Here is a 22,166-nt window from a genome sequence, read left to right as displayed (position 1 = left end):
GATATGCATGAACGCATTTGGTGCAGAAATCAGGAAGAGTTATGCAAATATAGCTGAGGACAAGATCTGCTTCATTTTCCAAAATCACTGTGCCTAAAACGCCTCTTTAGTTGCACAAGAAAACTAAATAATGTTACCACAGTATTTACCGTGTTCTCTAAATCTCACCAAGACTAATCACACTGCAAATACTGAAAATATATTACTCAAAGTACAACTAGAAAGACACTCAAATAATTTCTTGCATCTTTGTTTTAGAGTTGACTTTTAATCTATAGCCAAGTCATTTAAGTCCAGCCAAGTCAATTAATTAGCTGTTCATATACTACATTGATTACACCATATAAGAAGGGTAGGGTTTACATGCTGTCTGTTCGTCCCGCATTAATATTTAAATAGGACATGCAAAAGCCAAGCTTGTAATGCTGTGATCCGATGGAGCAGTATATCACAACAAAGCAGAACAACAAGTAAGAATTTGATTCAGAGGCTAAAGATTGAAAATAGTGCCAGTATTGCAAATGATTAAACTGTTCAAGGAGGATGTTAGTCAAGTGGTATATGAGTGAATATGGAGTTTCTGAAACAAGCTCATTAACCCAATCGCTTTTTTCACACAGAAGGTACACGTGTTGAAGTCAATAGCAAAGTATATATTTTTTCATAGCTACAACCCAAATATATTCTGTCAACCAAAAAAATCACCCTTTCTACAACTGAACAGCAATAAAAGCCTCATGTGAGATTTAACAGCGATCTTCCAACAGACAGGAGCGGCAAAGCACATGGCACTGAGAGGGGGCTGTGGGTCAGTCTCTGTCTGGATGGTAGAGGAAGGATACTGCTGCAGCACATGAGGAAATCTGCCAGCTTTCTTATATCACACTAGTCATATTTACAGCCCAAACCTCACTTACAAGTGCAGTTGTACAATATATTCCCATGCTTTACTTTCAAATAGTCCATACCTGAATGAGGACAATAGAGCTATTTTTTTTCACAGGGGGAATATGATTTTAAAATTAACATGCTTAAATGTAAAATAATCTTCCAGCAGACAGACAAATGCTTCTGCTTGAGAACACAGCGTTTATGAAACAGCAGGCCCTTTAGTTGCCCTGGAAACTATTTGTAAAGGGCCACAATTTATATTGTCCTGAAGGCTTTTAACATTTGCATCAAAGCTTCAGAAGATGAGGACTGTCAGTGAGTATTTATTTACAAAAAAAGCAAATTTCACTTTAAGAAGGTTGAGTGGTGCATGTTTTTTTTTCCTGGCTGATGATAAATTATCTTTCAAGAAGAAAACCAAAAAACTCATGAAGTTGTACTGTTGTGATGTGTTTACGGAAAGTAACGAGCAACACACTTAAGTTGTTACACTTGCTGGTCAGGGTTACACTGAGAACTTCTACCAAATAGAAGGCAAAAAAAAAAAAATAATGAAGGGAGCACCAATGGTTCAAGTACTTTCAGCATTTTCTGTTTACCACTGTTCAGTAATGTCCCTGAGGCTGCATCCAGAAACCTCCCTCAGATTAGGAGCTACTCTGTAATCACAGAGTAAATGAGATCTCCTTAGAAAAAGCGTAAAATTCAGAAAGCTAAAATTAAGCAGGCAGGAAAATTTGAGTTTAGTTCACATACTTCACTGACAAAATGGTCTTAAATTTAGGAGCAGGGAGAACTTTATTTTTTCCAACTTTGAAGAAAACACAAGCCTTCAGCTGCTATCAGATGGGTCACGAATTTAAGTTGTACGAAACACCATGCAGAAAGAGCCAATACTCTTCCTACTGTTTTCTGAACGTAAATACCAAAAAAAACAGTCTACAGAGGAGTCTTGATGCTCATACTCAAGCAAACCCACCACTGAAGTCACTGGTGACTTGCTTATTCCAGGATGAAGCAGAACAGTCAGAGAGATACCCTTCAATTTTTCTCATTTCTGCATCAATTTCTACTCTTGAAAAGTATAAGAAATGGAAGCTGCACCAAGATGAATTACTTTTTTGAAGGTCTTGCAGAAGCAGGAGTTGAGGACAAGATGCAGAAATTTATATTTATGGCATGAGTAATATAAGAACTCAGAAAAGATATCCAAAAAAGAGACCTTCCCCTAGTCATAGGGATGCTTAGAGATGAGTTCAGGGAAAAGCTTTGAGAAGTCTGTGCAAGAACACTAACGAGGAAAAGAGACAGACAGAATAAGAAATTAAGAGTCCTCTGACTCATTTCCTTTGGGAGGGAAAAACTGAATGAAGAAAGAGAAAAAATAGAAAACAGGCAGGATACTTCTTTCAATAACTTTCAGAATAAATCTGCTCTATCTTTGTGTAGGCGATTGTATACTTTAGACTAGCATTTGCAATATTCAAATGTATTATTCAAATAGCAAAAACTAAGCACAGTGAAAGTTTCACAAATGAAAGCAGACAAGAGGAGGGAATTGGTAATTTTTCACAATATTTTATAAAACAAAGCCACTTATATTTCTCACATCACAAACTTTTTATCTGTTCTTTGAACATTTTGATTTGTTCTGCTAAAGTATGCCTCGACCATGGGCTGTCAAACCTACAGCTACAAATAAAAGTCCATAATGTGCATGGCAAGATTCTTCTCACTCACAATATTTGTGAAGCTGCTCCTGGGAATTATCATCAGTTAGGAATGAGTTACAGGACAGCTTGCCCCTTCTTTTTGGTTTGACTAACCCCTGGCGCCCTCAAGCTTCCTCCCAACTTAGCCAGGTACACACATCTTACATCTATCTCTTTTATGTCATGGAGCAAAAAGAAGCCAAAATCCTCTGCAGGTAAACCAGTGTACTTCCTCCAAAAAGCCTGTTAATATTTCTTTAGAAATACCAAACAGAAATTAAAATAATCACCATTTAAGGACCATGTTCGTTTTTCAGATTTCACCTAGTTTCTTACCATTATCAGAATTAAAATACAATACGCTCTGGCATAACTCCATTCATCTTTATCTCAACATTATACCTGGGATAAAGAATTATAATGAATAGCCATTAAAATGTACAAATTATGACTGGTTTATTCTAAAATGTGATGGAAAATTAGTCAAAAACATATTTGTAGCTCCATTTTGTCCAAGAGAGAAAAAATGAAGTGAAACACTTCCAATTATTATTGGAAAAGATATAGATGAATAGCTATTCTTCGTTGTGTACATTCATGTCATTGCTTTGGGTAAACAAAATCAACCTTTCATCTACATCTTACGCAGTTAATAACAAAGTTACTGAGGCAAATATATTGAAAAAAAGTAAGTGGCTCATAAACACGCTCCATTTAACTGTAACATGAAACTCCTCACTCTTTTATGATCATCCTGCCCCAAGTCATGCAGACCAGAGGAAAAGGTTCATCTCAAAGTAATTGAAAAGAAGAAAACATGACAGTATGGCTTAGCCCAGAGTAAATGGAAATATTTTAAACTATTCCTTGGGCAGTTGTGATGCTTAAGATGAAGTCTTTACTTTATGAAATTCTTGTCCCAGACAACTGCAGCTGGAGTCAGGAGACTCACAATCTATTCTGATTGACCTCTCAGTTCTGGAAAATCATCTTGTTTCTCTATCTCTAGTCTTTTTTTCTGTTCTTTGCCATGTCTAGCAGAGGACAATGAATTGCCTGTTATTTGTGCACTTGTACAGCAAGCAGCAAGTTGAGAAGCTAATTGAAGTTGACACCTGCAGGCATTACCATAACATCAATGGTAAATAATAATAAGACAAGCTGAATTTCAGCCTAGAATTTGATATGTAAGGTTCATGAGCAATCCCTTGTTTGCTTTGTGTTACTGTGTTCTCAGCTGCAATGAGAAAACAGTCATTGAAAAAGAAGCATCTTAAGCAAGCAGTGCTTCCCTGAGACACTACTCCAAAGTGAGACTGGTTTCAGGATATAAAACTACTGTATTTTATAGCAGTGTATCATTAATTTTCAGCAAGTGCTCTTTTGTGTTTTCCATGCATTTGCTGCAAGATGTCTTTATTTGAATACATGCAACAACAGTACTATGCAAGGCCTCTTCCCAAAAGACACATTTAAATATATTGTGAATCTCCTTCTGCTCTTGATTGTGACTGGATGCAGCAGTGCAGAAAAGCACAGATTATTACAAGGTGTCATCTTTGCTATCAAAATTAAGATTTTTATTGAGTGTCTGCTTTGTAACTCAGGTATTCAGAACCAAACACAGTAATAATGTAAGATAGAAACTGCCTGTTTTGTATGCAGAGAAGATAGTTTCTGTCCATTCTGAAAGAAATAACATTTCCATGCTAACATGCAAAGCCCATCGATTTCCCGTATCAAAATCCCATATAGTATCTTCTATACTTGGCACCAGACACATCATTACCTGTTCCACAACTAATGGGTTCTGTGATTCACTCATTGAGTCCACCATACTGGTTATAAATATAAAACTTCTTTATGGACACTGAGGCAATTTTTAAAGTTTGGGGGCATTTAAAGATGGCACCTTGTAGGAATTAAAAATCTTTAAACAAATCTTATTTACTTCTAGACATTTTTAAAAGTCACTTCCTTCTTTTGGCACCATTTAACAAACTAGCTGCTCTACATAAATGGCTTAAGTGGGAATCCTTGAATTACTTTCAAAGGGTTTTTGAAACATAAGAATATATGATTGTTGGTCCTTAACAGTAATTTATGTTTGCAAATTGCCGATAAAGGTTTCGCACCTATACTGAAAGCTGTTCCAGGATCCATCAGTGAAAAACATTGTTTTAGCGGCTATACTAAATCAACCCAACCTTTAGTTGTATCACCTGATTTACCTATTTTCCAAACTTCCATACATAAATTAATGCACATATGATTAGGTACAAAGTGAAAAGTTAGGCTGCATTTACAAAAGATGTCATCAGGCTAATGCTATTCCCACCAAAGTTCACGTAGCAGTGAACACAGCTGCTGTTACAAAACGAGGACATAAACTGACAGAACAGTAAAAAAAAGCATTTCTGCCCTCTTTCTTACACTGGTTGCTCATTCTTATTTCCAGCCTCTTCATGCACAGAGGTTCTAGCAAACTCATCCATCCAGAAGCCCATCCTACCAGGCTGGTTCCAACCCTCATTAGTTCCCTGGCCCATCCAGTGCAGGCCTTCAGCTGTGTTCGGATGGTGAAAACGGGTGAACAAGGGTGCGTATCCATATCCATGGGACTGCTTTTTACAGTGGTAATGATGACTTAAAATATGGCCTGAGAGTAAAACTAGGCCATTAATAGCTGCTTTAGGAAACCCAGAAAGAAATAGCTGGCCTTTTAATTACTTGTCTAACCCTAATCACTCATCTATGAGACTTCCTTCCTATTAGACTATGGATATCTGATGTTCCCAGAGTCTGAACAAAGTCTAGGCACTGCCTTTCAACACTAGAGATTCCTGTTCAGAGGGCATTATTTGAGCATCAAACATCATCACACCAACTAATAGTTTCCACATTTACTATTCAGGACATAAACAGCAGATGTGATGATATCACCAGTTATCACCAGGCTTTGTTACCTCTCCTGTTATCTGACCTGTGTTTTATGCCACTTTATGATCCACACAGAGATGAGATTACAACAGACAAGGCTATATTGCCAAAATGAACCAGGCTGTGAAACAGAGTTTCTAAGCTCACACGACTCAGCTTGACTGACAGATTCCCAAAAGCATGCCTCAGGTGAGACAGTACAGAGTGCCACCCACCCTTACCAAAGACACAGGCACAGCTGACCTAGAATGGAAGGAGTGACTCCATAATGCAGAATGCACCAGAATACGGTACACCAAGGTGTGTCACGAAGGCTTTCCTCTTCTGAATACAAAGACTTGTGTTCCAGTTTCCTTGAGTCAGAGGAGAAAATGTATTATCTGGCGTTCCTGTTTGCGCACATTATACAGCTGGCACAAACATGAGTTAGGGTTTGTACATGGAGAACCCCACGCTGGAACAGTGTGCTTCAGACCACAAGGGCATCATCAACAGGCTGGTGCAAAGAGCAGTTTTGCTCTTGTCTTTGGCATTATGTTTGACTGACACTGACAGTCTTCTGTGTCCATCAGTTTAATGAGGACTAAATTAATCCATAAAATGTAAGATGGAACTAAGCCTCTGGTGTTCATTAATTATTAAAAGGAAGTCTAGTATCTGTTTACATCTCAGTAATTTTGTCTTGAAAAAAATTTCCCCCATTCTTCACAACGCTCACGAAATCATGTGCTGGACTAGAAATTCACCCCTGATGAGAGGCCAGGAGAGGTATAAGACATGAAGCATTGCACCTACTGAGTAAAGACTGAGAAAGCTAACTACATCTTGTTTTTTCTATGGTACCTCTTTGCCACATGAAACTCCCCAGAGGAACTTAACCCAGATACTGCTCACTCTACAGACTGATAATACCAATCAACATCTACAGTTGTTGATTATATTACATCTAGGTATATAATACAGTGATATTGCATTATGTCTAGTCCACCAGTAGACCTTTGACATCTACACTGATCCCAAGAAGCTTTCCAACAGGAGACAGTTTAACCAACTTGAAAACAACTGTGGGATGATGCTAGAGAGAGAAATATTTCTCCTGAGGATAAGTAACCTGACCGCTAATGGTTTTCCCTTCCTTAGCTATTCCAAAACAGCCTGTTGTGTGCCAGCTTTTGAACTACTGTACCCAGTGGTTTCCGGCTGACTTAAGAGTTCCTTAAAGGAAAAAAAACACACCCTCAAAATACTTTGCATTCATTGCCCTATGCCACAGAATAAGCTCGTGCTGTAGCCAATGACTACTTACATTTTGAACCACTGTCATTTGCTGACAAGTCAAAGCCCTTGGTTCTCCCCTGGGAATAATTTAGGGTCAACGTGACTTTTGCCACAGTAAGAATCATTGTATTTACCCAACATGTTAAAATTCAAACACAGCAGCAGACTCTGTAATACCCTGGAAGGATGTTTGCCTTACGTTCTGTTGTTATACATGTTAATACCACCAACGCAGAGGTGCTGTGAACTTTCATTGCAATTCCATGTTAGACATAGATATTACCTCATAAGCAATTTTAGCAAAATAACATTTGTGCTTGCCCACAGTCTAAGGAAACAACTTTAAGTTTGCTGGGTTTGCTGAGTTACGAACAGTGATGCTATATAAAAAACTCGCCTTTGCATCTCAAAAACTGGACTATTGGCATCAGTCTTCTTTACACATTTTGGAAGGTCATCAAAATATCTTTAGATAGTAAAGAAACTTGAACTTTAGAAACCTAAATTTGAACTGTGATTCTAAAGAAGACCTTTCCCTCATACAGCTCCACTCTAGAACCCCTTAGTTGCAATAAGAAAAAAATAAAATAAAATAAATTTTCCAAGGTTTGTACCATTGAATAAAACCATCTACATTTAGAACTGTGCACAGTAAGATTACTGTAGCTCAGCAGTGCATTATATATCAGCTTTAGGATTACTTTTTTTTTTTTTAATTACAGTTTCAAAAAAAGGTTTTCAACTGTCTTGTACAAAGTAGTTGTCAGTCTTTGATTTTTCAGTTCTTTTCCTTTTTGAGTGGAATGGCAACAACTATCATACACAAGGGAAGAGAAGCCAAGATAGCACCTGATATCTCCCTGTGAAGAGAATTTATTTGAGAATGTTAGATAATGGATTATATATGTGTCAAATCCTTACCTTTACAGAGGACCAGCAACTCTAAGCAAACTTCAAAAGACAACTTCAGGGGCATGTAAGACATTTTGTAAGAAAGAAAATTTCTCTCTAGTTTAGGTATTATATCTTTTGCCCAAGAGAAGAAAAAATCATTAGGATCAGTAGCCAAGCTCAGTTCTTCAGTATACGATCGTGCTGGAGAAATGGGACTTTTGCAAATGATACTGTAGAGATTTGGGACTAAGGTTTATGAGTGGAGACTCACTAAGTGACAAGACAGATGAAGTCCTGGGACTGAATGTTGTGCACCCTTAGGGAAATTAGGAAAGATCAACCTACAGAAAGCAGTCATCCCCATCCCTGGAGAATGTTGCCTCTTCTGTATCTTGTTGATGTTCACTTTTGGGGGAAGTTCTGTAGAAGTTACTGCACCAAAAACTGCAGTAGTCAGCACAAAGGTTCTACAAAAGAAGCAGCAGAAGAAGAAAAAAGCAAGCAAGCAAAACATTTTTTTAATTTATTAGGTCCTCTGATGATAAACTAGCAATGCTACAAAAATATCAGTTAAGGATAGAGAATAATTCATAGCCTTGCAACTGGTCATTGCCCATTTCAGTACTTCTGTTCATCCTAACTGTAAAATACCAACTGTAAAATTTTTCAGCATATTCTCCTAAGACCCAAGAGTAAGAAAGGTGCACTCTTCATGTCCCTTGCCCATAGGCAAACTAAGAAAATCCTATAGCTTACCCTATACATTGCCCACCAAATATATATATTAACTACACATAAGATTTGCACTAAATAGCTGGTATTCAGGAACTCATTTACAATTCTCTTAATGTTTCTGTCAGACATCAAATAAGGCTTAGAAATAATGCTGTTGAGATAAAAAAGCCATGCCAAACAATTTTATCAATCACCCTCTTCTAGAGTTCAAATTTAGCAATAGCAATGGAACTGATTAACAGCCCAACAAATGAAGCTCACTCTCTCGTCTTAAACATCATCATCCTTTTCAGTGAAGGGTATTCCAGATGCTATTATAAGAAGAGCATGCACTCTCAGTTGGAAAAGCACATTACCCTCCTACCAAAGCCGTTTCAGACATTGTGTTAATATTAACCAATATTGTGAAGTGCAGTTAAGAACAGGAATCTCCTCTTCAGCCTGAGGTCTTTTCAAAGGGAAAAATCAGACTAATCTTTTTAACAGTGTAAACAAGAAGAAACGGACTATTGATAAAGCAGTTTATTTTGACTAACAGATGAGGCAAATTAACTCAGCTGCAATCTCCTCAATCTACTGCTGCCTAAAATAGGAAGGGGGCTGCATGGAGACGGCCAAATAAGCTAACATAAACTTTCCATCTGGGGGAACTCAAGCAGCTATCATCCACCACTGTCATTTACATAACTGGGGGTGGGAAGCGGAAACTCACATACTGAACATGGAGATAATACTCAGTTTGTTTTCTCTGTTTTAAAAAGCATCATTATTCCTTGTATTTCAAAGCATAGATGAAAGATAGAGAACTCAACATAGCTAATCTAACCATGGACTTAAAAACTAGGTTTCTGCAACTCTCACAGCCCTGTTACAGCTGATTTGCATTAAACCAGCATGGATCAGCAGAGACATCAGCACAACAGTTGCAGAGTCCAGTACCAGGAATCACACAGGACATCCGTGAGGGGTCATCCTCAATTTCCAGAGCACAGCATCTAAACTCTGTGACCCATAATCCTAGGTGAGGAGTAGAATTCCAATCTTTGACAGCCATGATAGCAGTGACCAGGAGTCTGCAGAACAGACTCCAGAGACAACCTGCAGCAGTGGGAATTTGATCTTGACAGAGCTTCTCTCTCTTACAGTCCTGTTTGCCCATAAGCAGAAGTTCCTTTCCACTGCCATTACTACTTGCATGTCATGAGGTAAACAAACAGATCTTGACTTCCTACATAGTTCACATTAAATGGTGTGCCCTTTTAGTTAAATCATTCTGAGATTAAATTACTACAGCAAGAAGAATTTTGAGCACATCACGTAAATCTCCCCAAAGCCCTGTGAAATTATTTTTGATGTTTAAAAGTGAAATGAGGCTCTGGCCTATATCCTTCACCTTTGAATGAGCATTGATCAATTTATTTCTAAGCTTCATTTTCCCACACTGTATTTTATACAGAATAACTCAAACTCTGTACAGAAAGAAACATTCTTTACTTAGAAGGCATAGGCCTATTCTCAACCTCATATGAACAAATTTCACACGTTCTGCTCAAGCCCAATATTCTTTTTCAGGCTGTACGTACTTCAAATTAAGGATATATTTTATGTAAATCTCTTTTACAATTGTGTTTATTAGTGTTATTTAATTTCCTAATTTTGTGTGGGCAGATAATTGCTTTCATCTTCTAAGAAAGAATCATAAGCAGATTTATGGAAATTGACAAATATTTTTCTGCTACTGTAGTGTATGAATGAGCAACCTATGCAAAAAGAAAACCTGACAAGTTGGCTATAAGCACCCATTAATTTTGTGTGCTAACCACTGTAAAGAACAGTTAATTATGTTTACTTCTATAAAGTTGTATAGGAAGATGCACAACCACTTGTTACTGCATCCAGTAATGAACACCTTGCTCCAGAATGAACGTCTGAAAGGCAATGTTATAGTGGAATATTTTTCTATAATGCTTTTCATATTAGCCACATTTAAATGATTTCTTGCAACATGCATCTGTGGATGACAAAGGACTTCTGTAGTTCCTGAACCACAACTAAAGAAATAATTATATCTTTACAGCTTTGTCACACTTTATTGCCTGCCTTAGAGCTGCACTAGATCCACATTTCTGGGATTTTTCACTATTTAAAAACTTGCTTGATGTGTTTGGTGAATTTATGTCTTTCAGGAATCAGCTCATGTGGAAAGTTCATACAGAACAAATATTCCTGTATTATACTTATTGTACATTTATATGAATTAAAATTTGTATTATATTAACCTGCATTGAAGGGAAGTGCTTTGCCCAGATTACACTTGAGTAAATGAAAGGTAATGCTATTGTCTTTGGTTATTCCAAATACAGAACAAGCAGGTGGACAGAGCAGTAACTATGCTGTTTTCTCAAATTCCTCCAGGTACGTATGTTAAAAATTTGAAGCAAAGCCAATTTTTTTCCATGAAAAGTTTCCCAGTTCAGAAATAGTTCAGAAATTTTAAAACAAAACATACAGGTTACATTATACTCTTTGATGGTCTCTCGGATCCATCCATCATGGCAAGGCAAAGACAGAGCTCAGCCCCAAAGCTTGAACCAGCCTCTTCCGCTTGCACTGTTTCCTGCCCTTCCCAACAGTTAATACTGCCTGACTTCTTCCTGTCAGCAGTGTTCAAGAGTTGTAAACCACAAACATTTTAAGTCCTAATGAAATTTTCTTATACCATATTATGAATTAATCAGAACACGAAACCTGCACAAAACCATGCCATCCCTTTTCCACATTCATAAAAGACTTTCCAACAATTATTCCATATTGGCACAACCAAGATCTTACAAGCAACAAGGAAGGATGCTGTTCTGCCTCATCTCCCTCTTTCCATACATGCCATCTGCATTTAGTTATGTTTTGTACTACTTTATTCCTGTAGGGAAGACAGGAGTATATGGCCTTTTGAATCTAAGAAAGTACAAGAAAATAACTAACTGTGATAGACAGAAAACATTCTTTCATGCTAGCTGATGTTTTCAGAAATGGCAACAGCAGAATTTAGAAAGAAAGAACGAAATGCATCTGAACTGGCAGAATGAGATAAGAACAAGCTAGAAAAAAAACAACTGCTCTAGTTAGTAAGGGCCATCTAATATAGACATGCAGACATTCAGGGCTGTGTTTAAAGTAGATGAAAAGAAAATGAAACCCGCACTAGCTAGATGTTGTATTACACTGGTTCTGTCCAGCAAGGCACTGCACTATAATAACTGGGGAAAACAAGATAGGAAAAAAAAAATCCTAAGTTTGAATCCAGAAGAAGAAATGGCAGATCACATCAAAGACAATTATTCCTAGGAAGGAAGGAAGGAAGGAAGGAAGGAAGGAAGGAAGGAAGGAAGGAAGGAAGGAAGGAAGGAAGGAAGGAATAGAAACGCTCAATAACTTATCCCATAGAAGCCTCAAAGATCTTTAAACACGAATTGGAAGCCCCTGCGCTTGGAGCTGCACAAATACATATGAAAACTGCTTTTTCACACAGTATGTCAATTAAATACAGTCCCTAATTACTAACATTACATGCAATGTTTTGCTGTTAACCAGGGTCTAGACAATAAAATTTTACCATTTCCAAATGAAGCCACCATTTGGCCCACTTTGTTAGCATTAAAATGAAAGCAATAGTAAGACACCTGGAGACAGACTAAACCACAAACATGTATTGCCATTGCTGTATAGAAAGCCATAAGCTTTGTACTGATTTTGCAAGACCTCTGGACCGAGCCATGTCAGGCTTGCTCTGGGCTAAAAATTTAGCTTCTCAGGCTACACTTTTCTGACCTCCCTGCACACGGTGTAGAGTACAGGCATGGGATTACAAAAGATAGGGCATAGGCTCAGTACTGAAGACAACAGCCATAGCTAAAGAAATGCAGACCTGAAGATGGAGAAAACTGGGTTTAGGTGTAACAAAGAGAACAAAGAACAAGTATCTCACATACATAAAAGGAACCATATGTCGTAAATTTGGATGCAACATGGAGCTGTAGACCAATAAATAAAAAGAAATGCGTGTTAGCAAACTTATAAAAATATCCCCAAGTGGACCATAGAGCAAAGAAGAAAAAGCCATTAACATGAATATCCCCTTCCTTCCAGTGAAGGACTCCAGATGCTGCCAACACAGGTAACACCACCAGCAGAATGAAGCCACCAGTCTTAAAACTTGGAGAAGCAGGGGAAAGGTGAGCATAACATCAAGGAAAGAGGGTAGAAACTAAGTGAGCGTATAACAATGTTAGATGTTTTATTATTATTATTATTAAAATATTTTCTGCCCTCTTTTTCTTTGGTAATAATAGGATCTAGCCTATTAATGATCCTTTGATTAGCCAGTTAAGATTTCAATTACACTAAAAAAAATAAATTCCTAGCTTTATATAAGATGCATGTCCTCTTTGTCCATGAACACGATTTTGAGCATAAAAAGACTAAGATATGTTAAGAGATGTTTGACAAGTCAGTCAGAGCTTACCATTAACAAATTCAATTTACATTTCCATGGGAAGTTTCTTCCAAATGAAAAGTACAGAATGGGAGAGGAAGAGGTGGAGCCAAGGAGAAACTCTGTCCTTTTGGCATGTATTTATTCACTGGACTAGTTAACAGGCATCTGGTCCATCACAGGGACCCATCAGTGTTATTGCAGTACAAACAGTAATACACTAGCCACTGGTATCCATACAAAGGTGCTATGACAAATCATTGCAAAGAATTGCTACCAAAAAAATCAAATTCTTATAAAATTTTGAATATGGTGACATTCATTGGAGGGGAGCTGCATTCTTCCCAGGCTGTTAAGTAGGAGAAAAACAAATCAACTTAACAGATATTTGTTATTTACTATTTCTCCAAGCCTGTATGATTCTTGCCAGTTTCCCAAAGGCTTCTTGTTTCTCAAGCCTGCAGAACCATCAGCATGCTGTTACTGCTTGGAAACCCAGGAAGAGTAGCAGTGTCAGCAGTTTGCAGACTCCAGAAGCCAAGAGCATATTAATCTCTATGTGGAAAAAGACACTGAGCTCTACATTGCATAGAAGATCCTATACTTCAGCCCCTAGATAAAAGGACTGTGGTCAATACCTGGCAATCCCCATGCCAAATAATTAATAGTAAAATTCCACTTTGACTGGGAAAAAAAAAAAGTTTTACCAATCTTTTAATATGGACTAATTAGAGTTACATACAGATATTGAGAATCTGTAAGAACAGTGGTCCCAGTCTTTGGAAAGAGAGGAAAACAGCAAATTCAAACAGATTATTAGTGCATAGATATGTTTGCAATACTGGAGATATTCTTCATACTAATATTTGAAAAGCACCACAGAGAATGAACTAGTACAGTCCCTCAGCAGTACTTTATACACATGAAGAAGAAAACCTAAGCTTTGCACCAAGTAATAAAGACAATGGAGATGAGCTGTCTTTGATCTGCAACCCTTTCTATTAGGTTGCTAGACTCTACCTTTTGTATGAGTGACAAAGGTGTTGAGATTAACAGTTCGGTCAGTGATGTGTTCATTAATTACATTTTAAACATTAGCAGAAATAAGATCAACTTTGGCTTGATAATTCCTTGTGATATTCAAGACTACTTCACATTAACAGAGTTAAGATAAAACAAAACCATAACTATTAAATAAATTATTTTAAATAACTGTTACCAGTTTCCTCCATGTTATCCTTTTCATAGTCTACCCACTCCCCACTACAATTTTGGTACTTGCTGTACCAATGAAAGTGCTAATCATACAAATGAATCAATACATGCATAAAACCAGTTTTAAATACAGCCAGAAAAATACTACATTTATTTCACCACACTGCTGAAAAAATAATTTCCTTTTCTCTAATTTATGATACCACCTTTCTCTCTTCTGTGTTTTGTTACTCATGTTGGAACTTTGGTTTTCACAGAAGATTTGCTCTTTCACAAAGACTTCTGTAATGTGTGAGGGCACTTTGTTGGTGTATGGCTTGCTTTTGATTTTCTGGAAGTAAGCATACATTTTTTAAAAAAAAACAAGGGTACAAAAATATTTAGAGGGACAAAAAAAGTTTTTTAACAGTAAGACATGAAACTCTGCACATGCCACATGGAGTAATTCCTGTAAGCAGCCTTCGCCTCCCTCACCCCATCTGGCCTTAATGTCTCTAACACCCACCCACTCCATCACAACAAAAATTAGACTAAGCTCCTTGGGGCAGGGTTCTGTATCTCTGTAACTGCTCTGAAGCACCTAACATATATGTGGAAGCTGTATGGGGGGGGAAAAAAAAAAAAAAAAAAAAGACTTAGCATCTAAGCTGTTAAAACTTCATTTGTAGGTTCAGATGCCTGGGGTACCTTGTCACATTATATGGCATGAGCGTTTTGTTCCTTGACTCCAAAGGAAGTGAAAGAGTCCGACTAACGTGACCAATACGCTATTGGTTATACACACTATTTACACCCTTGTCACAGCGTCAAATAAGACATGCAAAACCAGCTGTGAAGTCAGCATGCCTTTTGCCATGAACTTACTCCAAATGAGGTCAGGTTGCCCACAAACACTTTGCATATTTTTAATATTCCACTTATTTATATATATTTTTTACCTATTACTACATTTCTCTTAAAAAATAAGCAGGGCAGATTAGCAGATTGGAATCTTTTATTCACTGAAAAAACAGCTACTGAGTGGAAACATGAAGCTCAAGTTCTGCCACATTACTCCTCCAGCTCTCTTTGCCTCCCTGCACTGGCGTTCCTCCTCTCCTCTTGCTTTAACACATACCTGTGTCTCAACTCTGACATGACATAACATCTAATGGTGGGGAGAGTTAGAAAAAATGAGCCTGTGATCTCCACAGGCCACCTGCAGACAACACCATGCTGTCAGAAAACTATCACTTGCAAATTAGATGTGTAGACCTCATTACAAACTTCTCCCACAATGAGCTGATCTATTGATTTTAATATGCTGAAGTGTTTGTACATTTATATGAATGCAAATTTTAAGCACACCATGAGACCCACCTGAGGGTCTGATTCAGCACTATTGAAGTCAGTGAGGCTTTTGGCATTCAAAGATTTGCATATGGTGATTCCTCAGATAGCATGGAATAGAAGATGTGCATCCAAAAGCCGACTTCAGAACAAACCCCTTAAATTGGCTATGCCCATTTTTTTAATGAGTTGAATGTGAAACAACATGAAGTGCTTGGTCTTGCTGACAACTTAACTCAGCAGTGTAACTTCAATGGAAGTTAGTAGATCTGCGCCCTCATAAAGCTCAGGCTAAACAAAAATACAGTTGGTTCCCTGCCTGAATCACCCAAAAATCAAAGCCTTCTTTAACAGAACACTGGCCTCAGTGGTTGGAGCAGGTGCCTATGCATTTCTAGATACAGCAGATTTCTATTTAACATTTAAATTCACCTGCTTCCTTGGGGCTAGGGCACAAGATGTTGGGAGAAAGAACAGTCATTCACGCTATCGCAGCTCCAGATAGAGCAGTCCTGCTCCCTGACAGGCCAACTGCATGCTGTGTCTACAAGCACTTGGATGGTCAAGATACAATCCAGTGGCTGGGAAGCAGATCCGGACTGTGAGCCAGAATCCATTCTAGCCTTTACAGAAAAGGCTGAGCTACTCTCAGGCTACTTTCAGGCCAGGCAAATAAAATTCAGATGATGCGGCCTTTACATGACATTAAATTTTCAATCATTGTGAAATTGTTCTTTGGAAAAGAAAAAACAGCTTCTGTGTAAGGGAAGAGTCCCTTCCATACGCAGAGATAGTCTTCAAAGCAGAAGATGTTTGCTCGCCAATATGCAATAAATCAATGTGCATTTCTGTGTGACACAAGTTCACAGACCGGTTATTTAGCTTGACTCAGAGCTGATTTCTCCCTCCTGTTATCAGCAAAGCATACTGCTCTGGGGACTGCATACAAATTACGGAAATTACTTTGGTGGGGGGGAGAGGGTGGTGAAGAAGAAACACACATGTGTTACATCAGCCACTGGTCAACTATTTCTGTGTATTTTTAAGACAGCTTCTCACCAATTGAATAACCGAGTTAAACTAGTGTGAAGAAAGAGAGTTAGCCCATTTCCCCTCTTCAAAATGTTTCACATTCAAGCCCTTGGTTAGATAATTTAGTGAGCAGATGTTATTGTCAGCTTCTTCATGTTGTTCACCTAGAACAGCAGGTGCCACACTGAGCTGCAACTTGGCATCAAGGAAAATCTACCTCTGTGTCAGGGCATCCAGGATAGCCTGGACTCCCATAAGGACTAACTGATACTCCAGTGAAAAGGGCTATCTTCAGCCCTACTCGGAGAGAAATATCCTAGTGGTTTTTACCATCCATTCGGATGCTTTTAAGGAAGGCTCCTCTCAGTGCTCCTGCATTTCACCAGATCTCCCTCTCATGGAAACTCTAAATCACGCATTTAAAAATAGACCATCAGATTATCTGGGTAAATCATAAAGCTCAGCTAATCTCTCTCTTCCCCTTCAAAATATACAATTTATTTTGTCCACCAGCTCAGCAGCGTGAAGCCATGAATAATCCTGTTTGTCTCAGTAACCCCACTCTTTTGATTGTCCCTGTGTATCTCCTTTACGTGCGTCTATTTCACACTGGGGCGTGTATGTCTGTGTGAGCATGTAAGGAACGAGAAGGAATTCACAGTTCTGGGCACAAAGGTGTACAATTCTGCTTATGGAGGTGTTTATGCCCATACTAACTGCGTGTGTTCCAGCATCACGACACAGCCTTACACAGCCATTGAGAATAACACCAGGATTCAGCAGAAGAAGTAATGTACTAAGTACTTCAATTACGCATTAAATTCTTGTTTAACACCAATCTAGACCCCAGAACCCCTGTGCTTCCCCTGAGGGCTGACATAATCAACGCAATGCGAGGGAGGACACAAAAATTTTTCAATTTCTCTTTCCCAGTGGTTCAGAGGCACCACATAACGGAGCTTTAAGCTGCAAACCCCGACCCCCAGCCCCAGCGTTTCCGATGCGGGTACCTCCTCATCCTCCTCCCCCTGACAGTGCGGCCCATCAGGCCACGGGAGCCGGAGAAAGCCCTGCAGGGCTATAAATAGCTACTCGGGGGAGGTGGGGGGAGAGTGCAGCAGCACGTTTCCAAAGATGCTTGCTGCAGAGGGAGGTTTTGCTGGACTAATTCTGAGGGGAAAGGGAATCACTGGGAAGTTCACTGACATAGCAGGTAACGTCTGTGGAGAGGGGGCAGCAGCTGCCCTGGGGAAGCTGAAGGGGGAATGCCTCGCTCGGCGGGAGAACAGCGAGGGGGTTTTCCTCCTTTGAGTGGTCCCACCTATTTCAGATCGTTTCTGCAGAGCCCCCGCCATGAGATGGCTTGTGGGCACGAAGGGTCCAGGGCTGAGAGAGACGGCGAGGATAGGAATCACCCCGATGGCAGTGTTACTAGCACACGCAGCTTCCCGGGTGTGCCAAGTTCGTATTGAGCCAAGCGGTGTTATTCACACGCACTGGGCTTGCACTGCCCGTGCATGCGGTGCTCCTGAGCCCGCCCCGGCGAGGAAGCGGCCGTGCTGCCTCCCCTACCCGCCCCGGTTTTCCTTCGGAGGGCAAAGCCGAGAGGTCCCGTCTCGCAGGAGCCACCCTGTGTGTGTGTGTGTCCCCCCCCGCCTCCCGGAAACTTCGGGGAAGTGCAGACACGGCCCAAAGCGCAGGTGCGTGCTGGCCCCTGCCCCGCCGGGCCACGCCGGGCGCTCCCCGGCCACCGCCGCCGCGGGGGGCTGCGGGCGGCCTCCGCCGCCGCCCGCTCCGCGCCGCTGCCCGCTCCGCGCCTCTCCGCGCCTCCCCGCCCGGCGGGCACGCCCGGCGCGGCTGTGCGCTGCTGCAGTGCCCGGCCCGGCCCTCTCTCACCGTCCTCCAGAGCCGCTGCCGCTTGGCACTGACAGAGGTGGCGGTGACGATGAGGTGGGAGACGGACACCACCAGCCCGAAGACGATGGCCAGCAGGGTCCGGACGGGCAGCAGCGAGTAGGAGACGAAGGTGACCAGCATGAGTTGCCACATGCCCTGCTCGGGGGCGCTGGGGGGCTCCATGCCGTAGGCGCCGAGCGAGAAGGGGCAGCAGAGGAAGGAGAAGGTGAAGCTGAAGAGCAAGGTGAGCTTGACGATCTGCTGCAGCTGGGTGACCTGCAGGTACTTGACATTGGTGACGATGAAGAGGGAGAGGAAGATGATGCAGTGCACCGGGTGCGAGCCTTTGGAGATGGTCAGGCTGGGGCCGGAGAGCAGCTCCACCAGGGCCAGGCTGGCGGTGAGCACGATGAGGACGGCCAGCGCCTTGAGCGTGGACGTCTGCTCCAGCTTCAGGTTGTAGCTCTGGAACAGACCCTCCAGCTCCTTGCAGTCAAACTCATCCTCGCAGGCGATGGCATCCAGCAGCAGCAAGGGAGGGGGGTCCCCCAGCCCGGCTCCCGCTCCCGCCGCCGCGGCAGCCGGCGGGGAGCAGCAGCAGTGGCAGCACTTCTTCCTCTTGGTCTTGACTTTCTGAAACGGTATTTCCTCCATGTCAGTGCCATTCATAAACCCCGGGGAAGAAATGCTCCTCCTGGTGTCCCCCGCTGCCGCTCCTCCGCCTCGTTGCTCATAAAAGAGAGGGGGGCTGCGAGCAGGAGCCGCGGCCGCACGCCCGCCGGCAGCCCCCGCCGCCGCAGCTCCGCGGACGCGGGCACCGGGCGCAGCCCGCCAGCCACCGGCCGCAACCCGCGGCGCCGGCAAACGCCCCCCTCCGCTGCCACCGAGGAGCCGGGGATGGCTGGGACGGCGGGAAGACAGCCTCACTCGTGTTAATATGCCAACCTTCCTGCCTGCTGTCTCGCTCTCCCCTCCACCACCACCCTCCTTCGCCGCCTCCTCCTCCTCCTCCTCCTCCTCCTCTTCCTCCTCCTCCCCCCCCTCCCCTGGTGTTCCAGGGATGTTAATCTCCTAATGACACCAAAACACCATCCAAAGGTTTGAAATCAAGCCGGGGGGGTGGGGGTAGGTGGAAGCGGAGAGAAGGGGAGTGGGGGGGGATAATCAACAGGCGGGTCTCCCTTCAGATACCGCTATTTGGAGGAGCAGGAGCTACGGGCAGCGGGTGGCAAACGGGCTCCCGGGGAGTGGGCAACATTAAAAAAAAAAAAAAAAAAACCGACAAGGAAAAAAAAAAATAATCCCAGACAGGGGACTGGGCTAAGAGGAGGAAAAGCGGGGCCGGGGGGCCGGAGCGCAAGCGGGGGGGCAGGGAAAACCAGGGCGATCCCCTTCCCGCGTCCGAGAGCATCTCACCGGGCTGGGGAGCGGGAGGCGCCTGCGCGCCGCTCGCTCGGGAAGCCGGACACGTCCCCCCCCTGGGGCAGCGCGGCTCGGGAGCCGCGGGGGGACCCTCCGCGCCCCGCGCAGCGCCCCGCGCCCTTGCCTGCGCCGCGCCCGCGGCCCACCGCCCCTCCGGCTGCGCAAGGCGTCGGGCTGCGGCTGCTGCCTGGCAGCCCGGTGTTGCCCGCCTGCCTTTGCATTTATTTAAAGATACATAAATATACAAAACCTATAGGTAAGGTCATAGAAATACATGTAGGTATAGATACATATGTAAATAGATACACTTAAATTCATAAACATAGGTTAATCCTGCTTCCGTTGAGAAATAAAGCTTTATCTGCCTGAATAAACACGCTGATTTTACTCGTTTTGCCTCCTAGACTCTGAAGCAGTGGGAAAAAGTGCAGTGAATGAGAAAATTTTCAAGGAAACATGTTTCTGTGCACGCTTCTGCCTGACTGGGAGTACAAATCAGTCAGTGGCCTTGGAGGGCGACTCTCGTGACAGGAGTTAATTATCATCCCCCACAAAATTGCATGCGATGCCTCATCAAAAACTTGAGTTGGGAGTCTGTGTCATTCTTGAAAGAAACCTTCCAGTTCTGTATATAATGCTGCTACCGCATACCACTGTTACGAAGTTGCCACCAAAGAATACAATACAATATTCTTTTCTGTAACCATTGCATCAAATTTTGGGATTATGAGACTGATTCCAGACTCACCAAAGAGTAGAGAAAGGACTCCAATGTTTCTTTTGGCTTTGGATCAAGCATTTGTAAGAATCAGGGCTAGGAAAATGTCAAACCAGAAGACTTTAATAGATTACAAACATTTGGCTTTTCAAAGATGGTACAGGAATACTTTCCAGAATCAAAGCAGAATCCTACTATCATGGGTATGTTGAAGATCTAATTGCTGGCTTTTGTGTCAGTGATGTCAGGTTCTGGTTCTGGATTTGGGCTGAAGAGCCTTAAGATCAACAGCAGGCAGGAATTCTTTATGATTTGTTACAGCAGTGAATGATGTTGGTACTTCATTTCTGTATAGGAAAGTAGCCTTAAAAAAAAATCTCTGATAGATGATCTAAAGCAACATATTTTTTTATATTAATATTTTAGTATTTTATGTTACTCTTAGCCCTCTATACTCAGTATGCAGTCATTCTTTTGAACCTGTACAGACCTCATTAGGAAAAGGGAATGAATCATCATTGCTGGAGTTTGTGTGTTACAGATTCAAAATATTTCACGCTTGAGACAATGACTGTTACTTTGTGTTCATGTGACACCACTCATTGTTGTTTCCTAGACTGAGACTTAGGCTGTCAAACACTGCAGAACTGTAAAAATAGCTGGTATTTAGATTTCTGTAACTTCCTTCAGGAAGAAAGTAAAGGGATTGGATTTGCTGACCCAAGTGCTGGAAACAGGAAGAGATGTTTAGCTGAAATGAAATTAAATCTAACAAAAAAGGCTTCCTTTGTTTTGCAGTATCTCCAGTGTGTTTGGAAAGCTAATAAAATTCATCTCCTTGATCACTTTGGTGCATAAATTCACTTAAGTCACACATGTGTTAGACAAATACGCATTGTTACATTTTCACCTGTCCTCAGCTTTCTTCTGAGCTCATACATCCTGAGGGATGAATTAATATTTCACATCTCACACTGCATAAGAGGTGGCACCTAGCTGCCCAGCCCTAGGAACAATCCACTGAAAGAGCTGTCATGCTAGCAGTTATCATTTCTCTTTTCTAGCTCTCAGCTTGCTGCTGGGAAAATGGAAGGTGAGTAATTCCCTACAAGGCACCCTGTGGTTTAGATTATTTTCATGCTTCTTAAAACCTCCAGTTGGGTTAGTTAGTACATACATACAGCAGAGAAGGCCCATATGTACAAGACATACACATGTCCATTCTTACTAGGTCAAGGGGAAGCAGTGAACTGTTGAAGCTTCATCTTCCTTAGACACTGTAGGAATATGGAAATGCCACACTGGTTAATGAAACTCTTCCATCCTTTATGCACTGTTTCACATCATAGGGCAAATATCTCACCTTATCCTGCATAGTGAAGAATTTTTACCACCTGATATCACAAATATAAAGAAGGAATCTCAGAACCTTTGAAAGCAAACAACCAGCTGCAAATCTGCTGGAATGCACTTGACACGGTGCTGTATTTTCTGACCCAACTTATCTGCTGCATATGGCAGCAGCCTGGTTGGGGTGAACACCACTTTGTGGTCTGTATTGCACTTCTGGCTCATTTCTAAGGAAGATACATGGTTGGTTTTGATATATAAT

General features: G+C 41.5%; 1 protein-coding gene and 1 long non-coding RNA gene across 4 annotated transcripts in view; one reads left to right on the top strand and one right to left on the bottom strand.

The window, feature by feature from the left end:
- Window positions 1–19,915, bottom strand: part of ADCY1 (adenylate cyclase 1) — a 187,963-nt gene extending 168,048 nt beyond the window's left edge. For all 3 annotated transcript variants that reach the window (XR_012623927.1, XM_074830272.1, XM_074830264.1), the window contains exon 1: window positions 18,415–19,915. Coding sequence is in view for 2 of the 3 variants with exons in the window: in XM_074830272.1 (XP_074686373.1) it covers window positions 18,415–19,083 (669 nt within the window). In the remaining variant the exon portion in view is untranslated. The remainder of the gene's footprint in view (window positions 1–18,414) is intronic.
- Window positions 18,531–21,396, top strand: LOC141925771 (uncharacterized). Its single transcript, XR_012623931.1, has 2 exons — window positions 18,531–18,658; window positions 20,241–21,396. It is a non-coding gene; the product is annotated as an uncharacterized LOC141925771 (long non-coding RNA).
- The last annotated feature ends 770 nt before the right edge of the window (window positions 21,397–22,166 follow it).

This window comes from Strix aluco, chromosome 1, assembly GCF_031877795.1.
Source record: "Strix aluco isolate bStrAlu1 chromosome 1, bStrAlu1.hap1, whole genome shotgun sequence".
In the NCBI taxonomy this organism is placed as follows: domain Eukaryota; kingdom Metazoa; phylum Chordata; class Aves; order Strigiformes; family Strigidae; genus Strix; species Strix aluco.
This window is presented reverse-complemented; position numbering and strand designations above follow the sequence as displayed.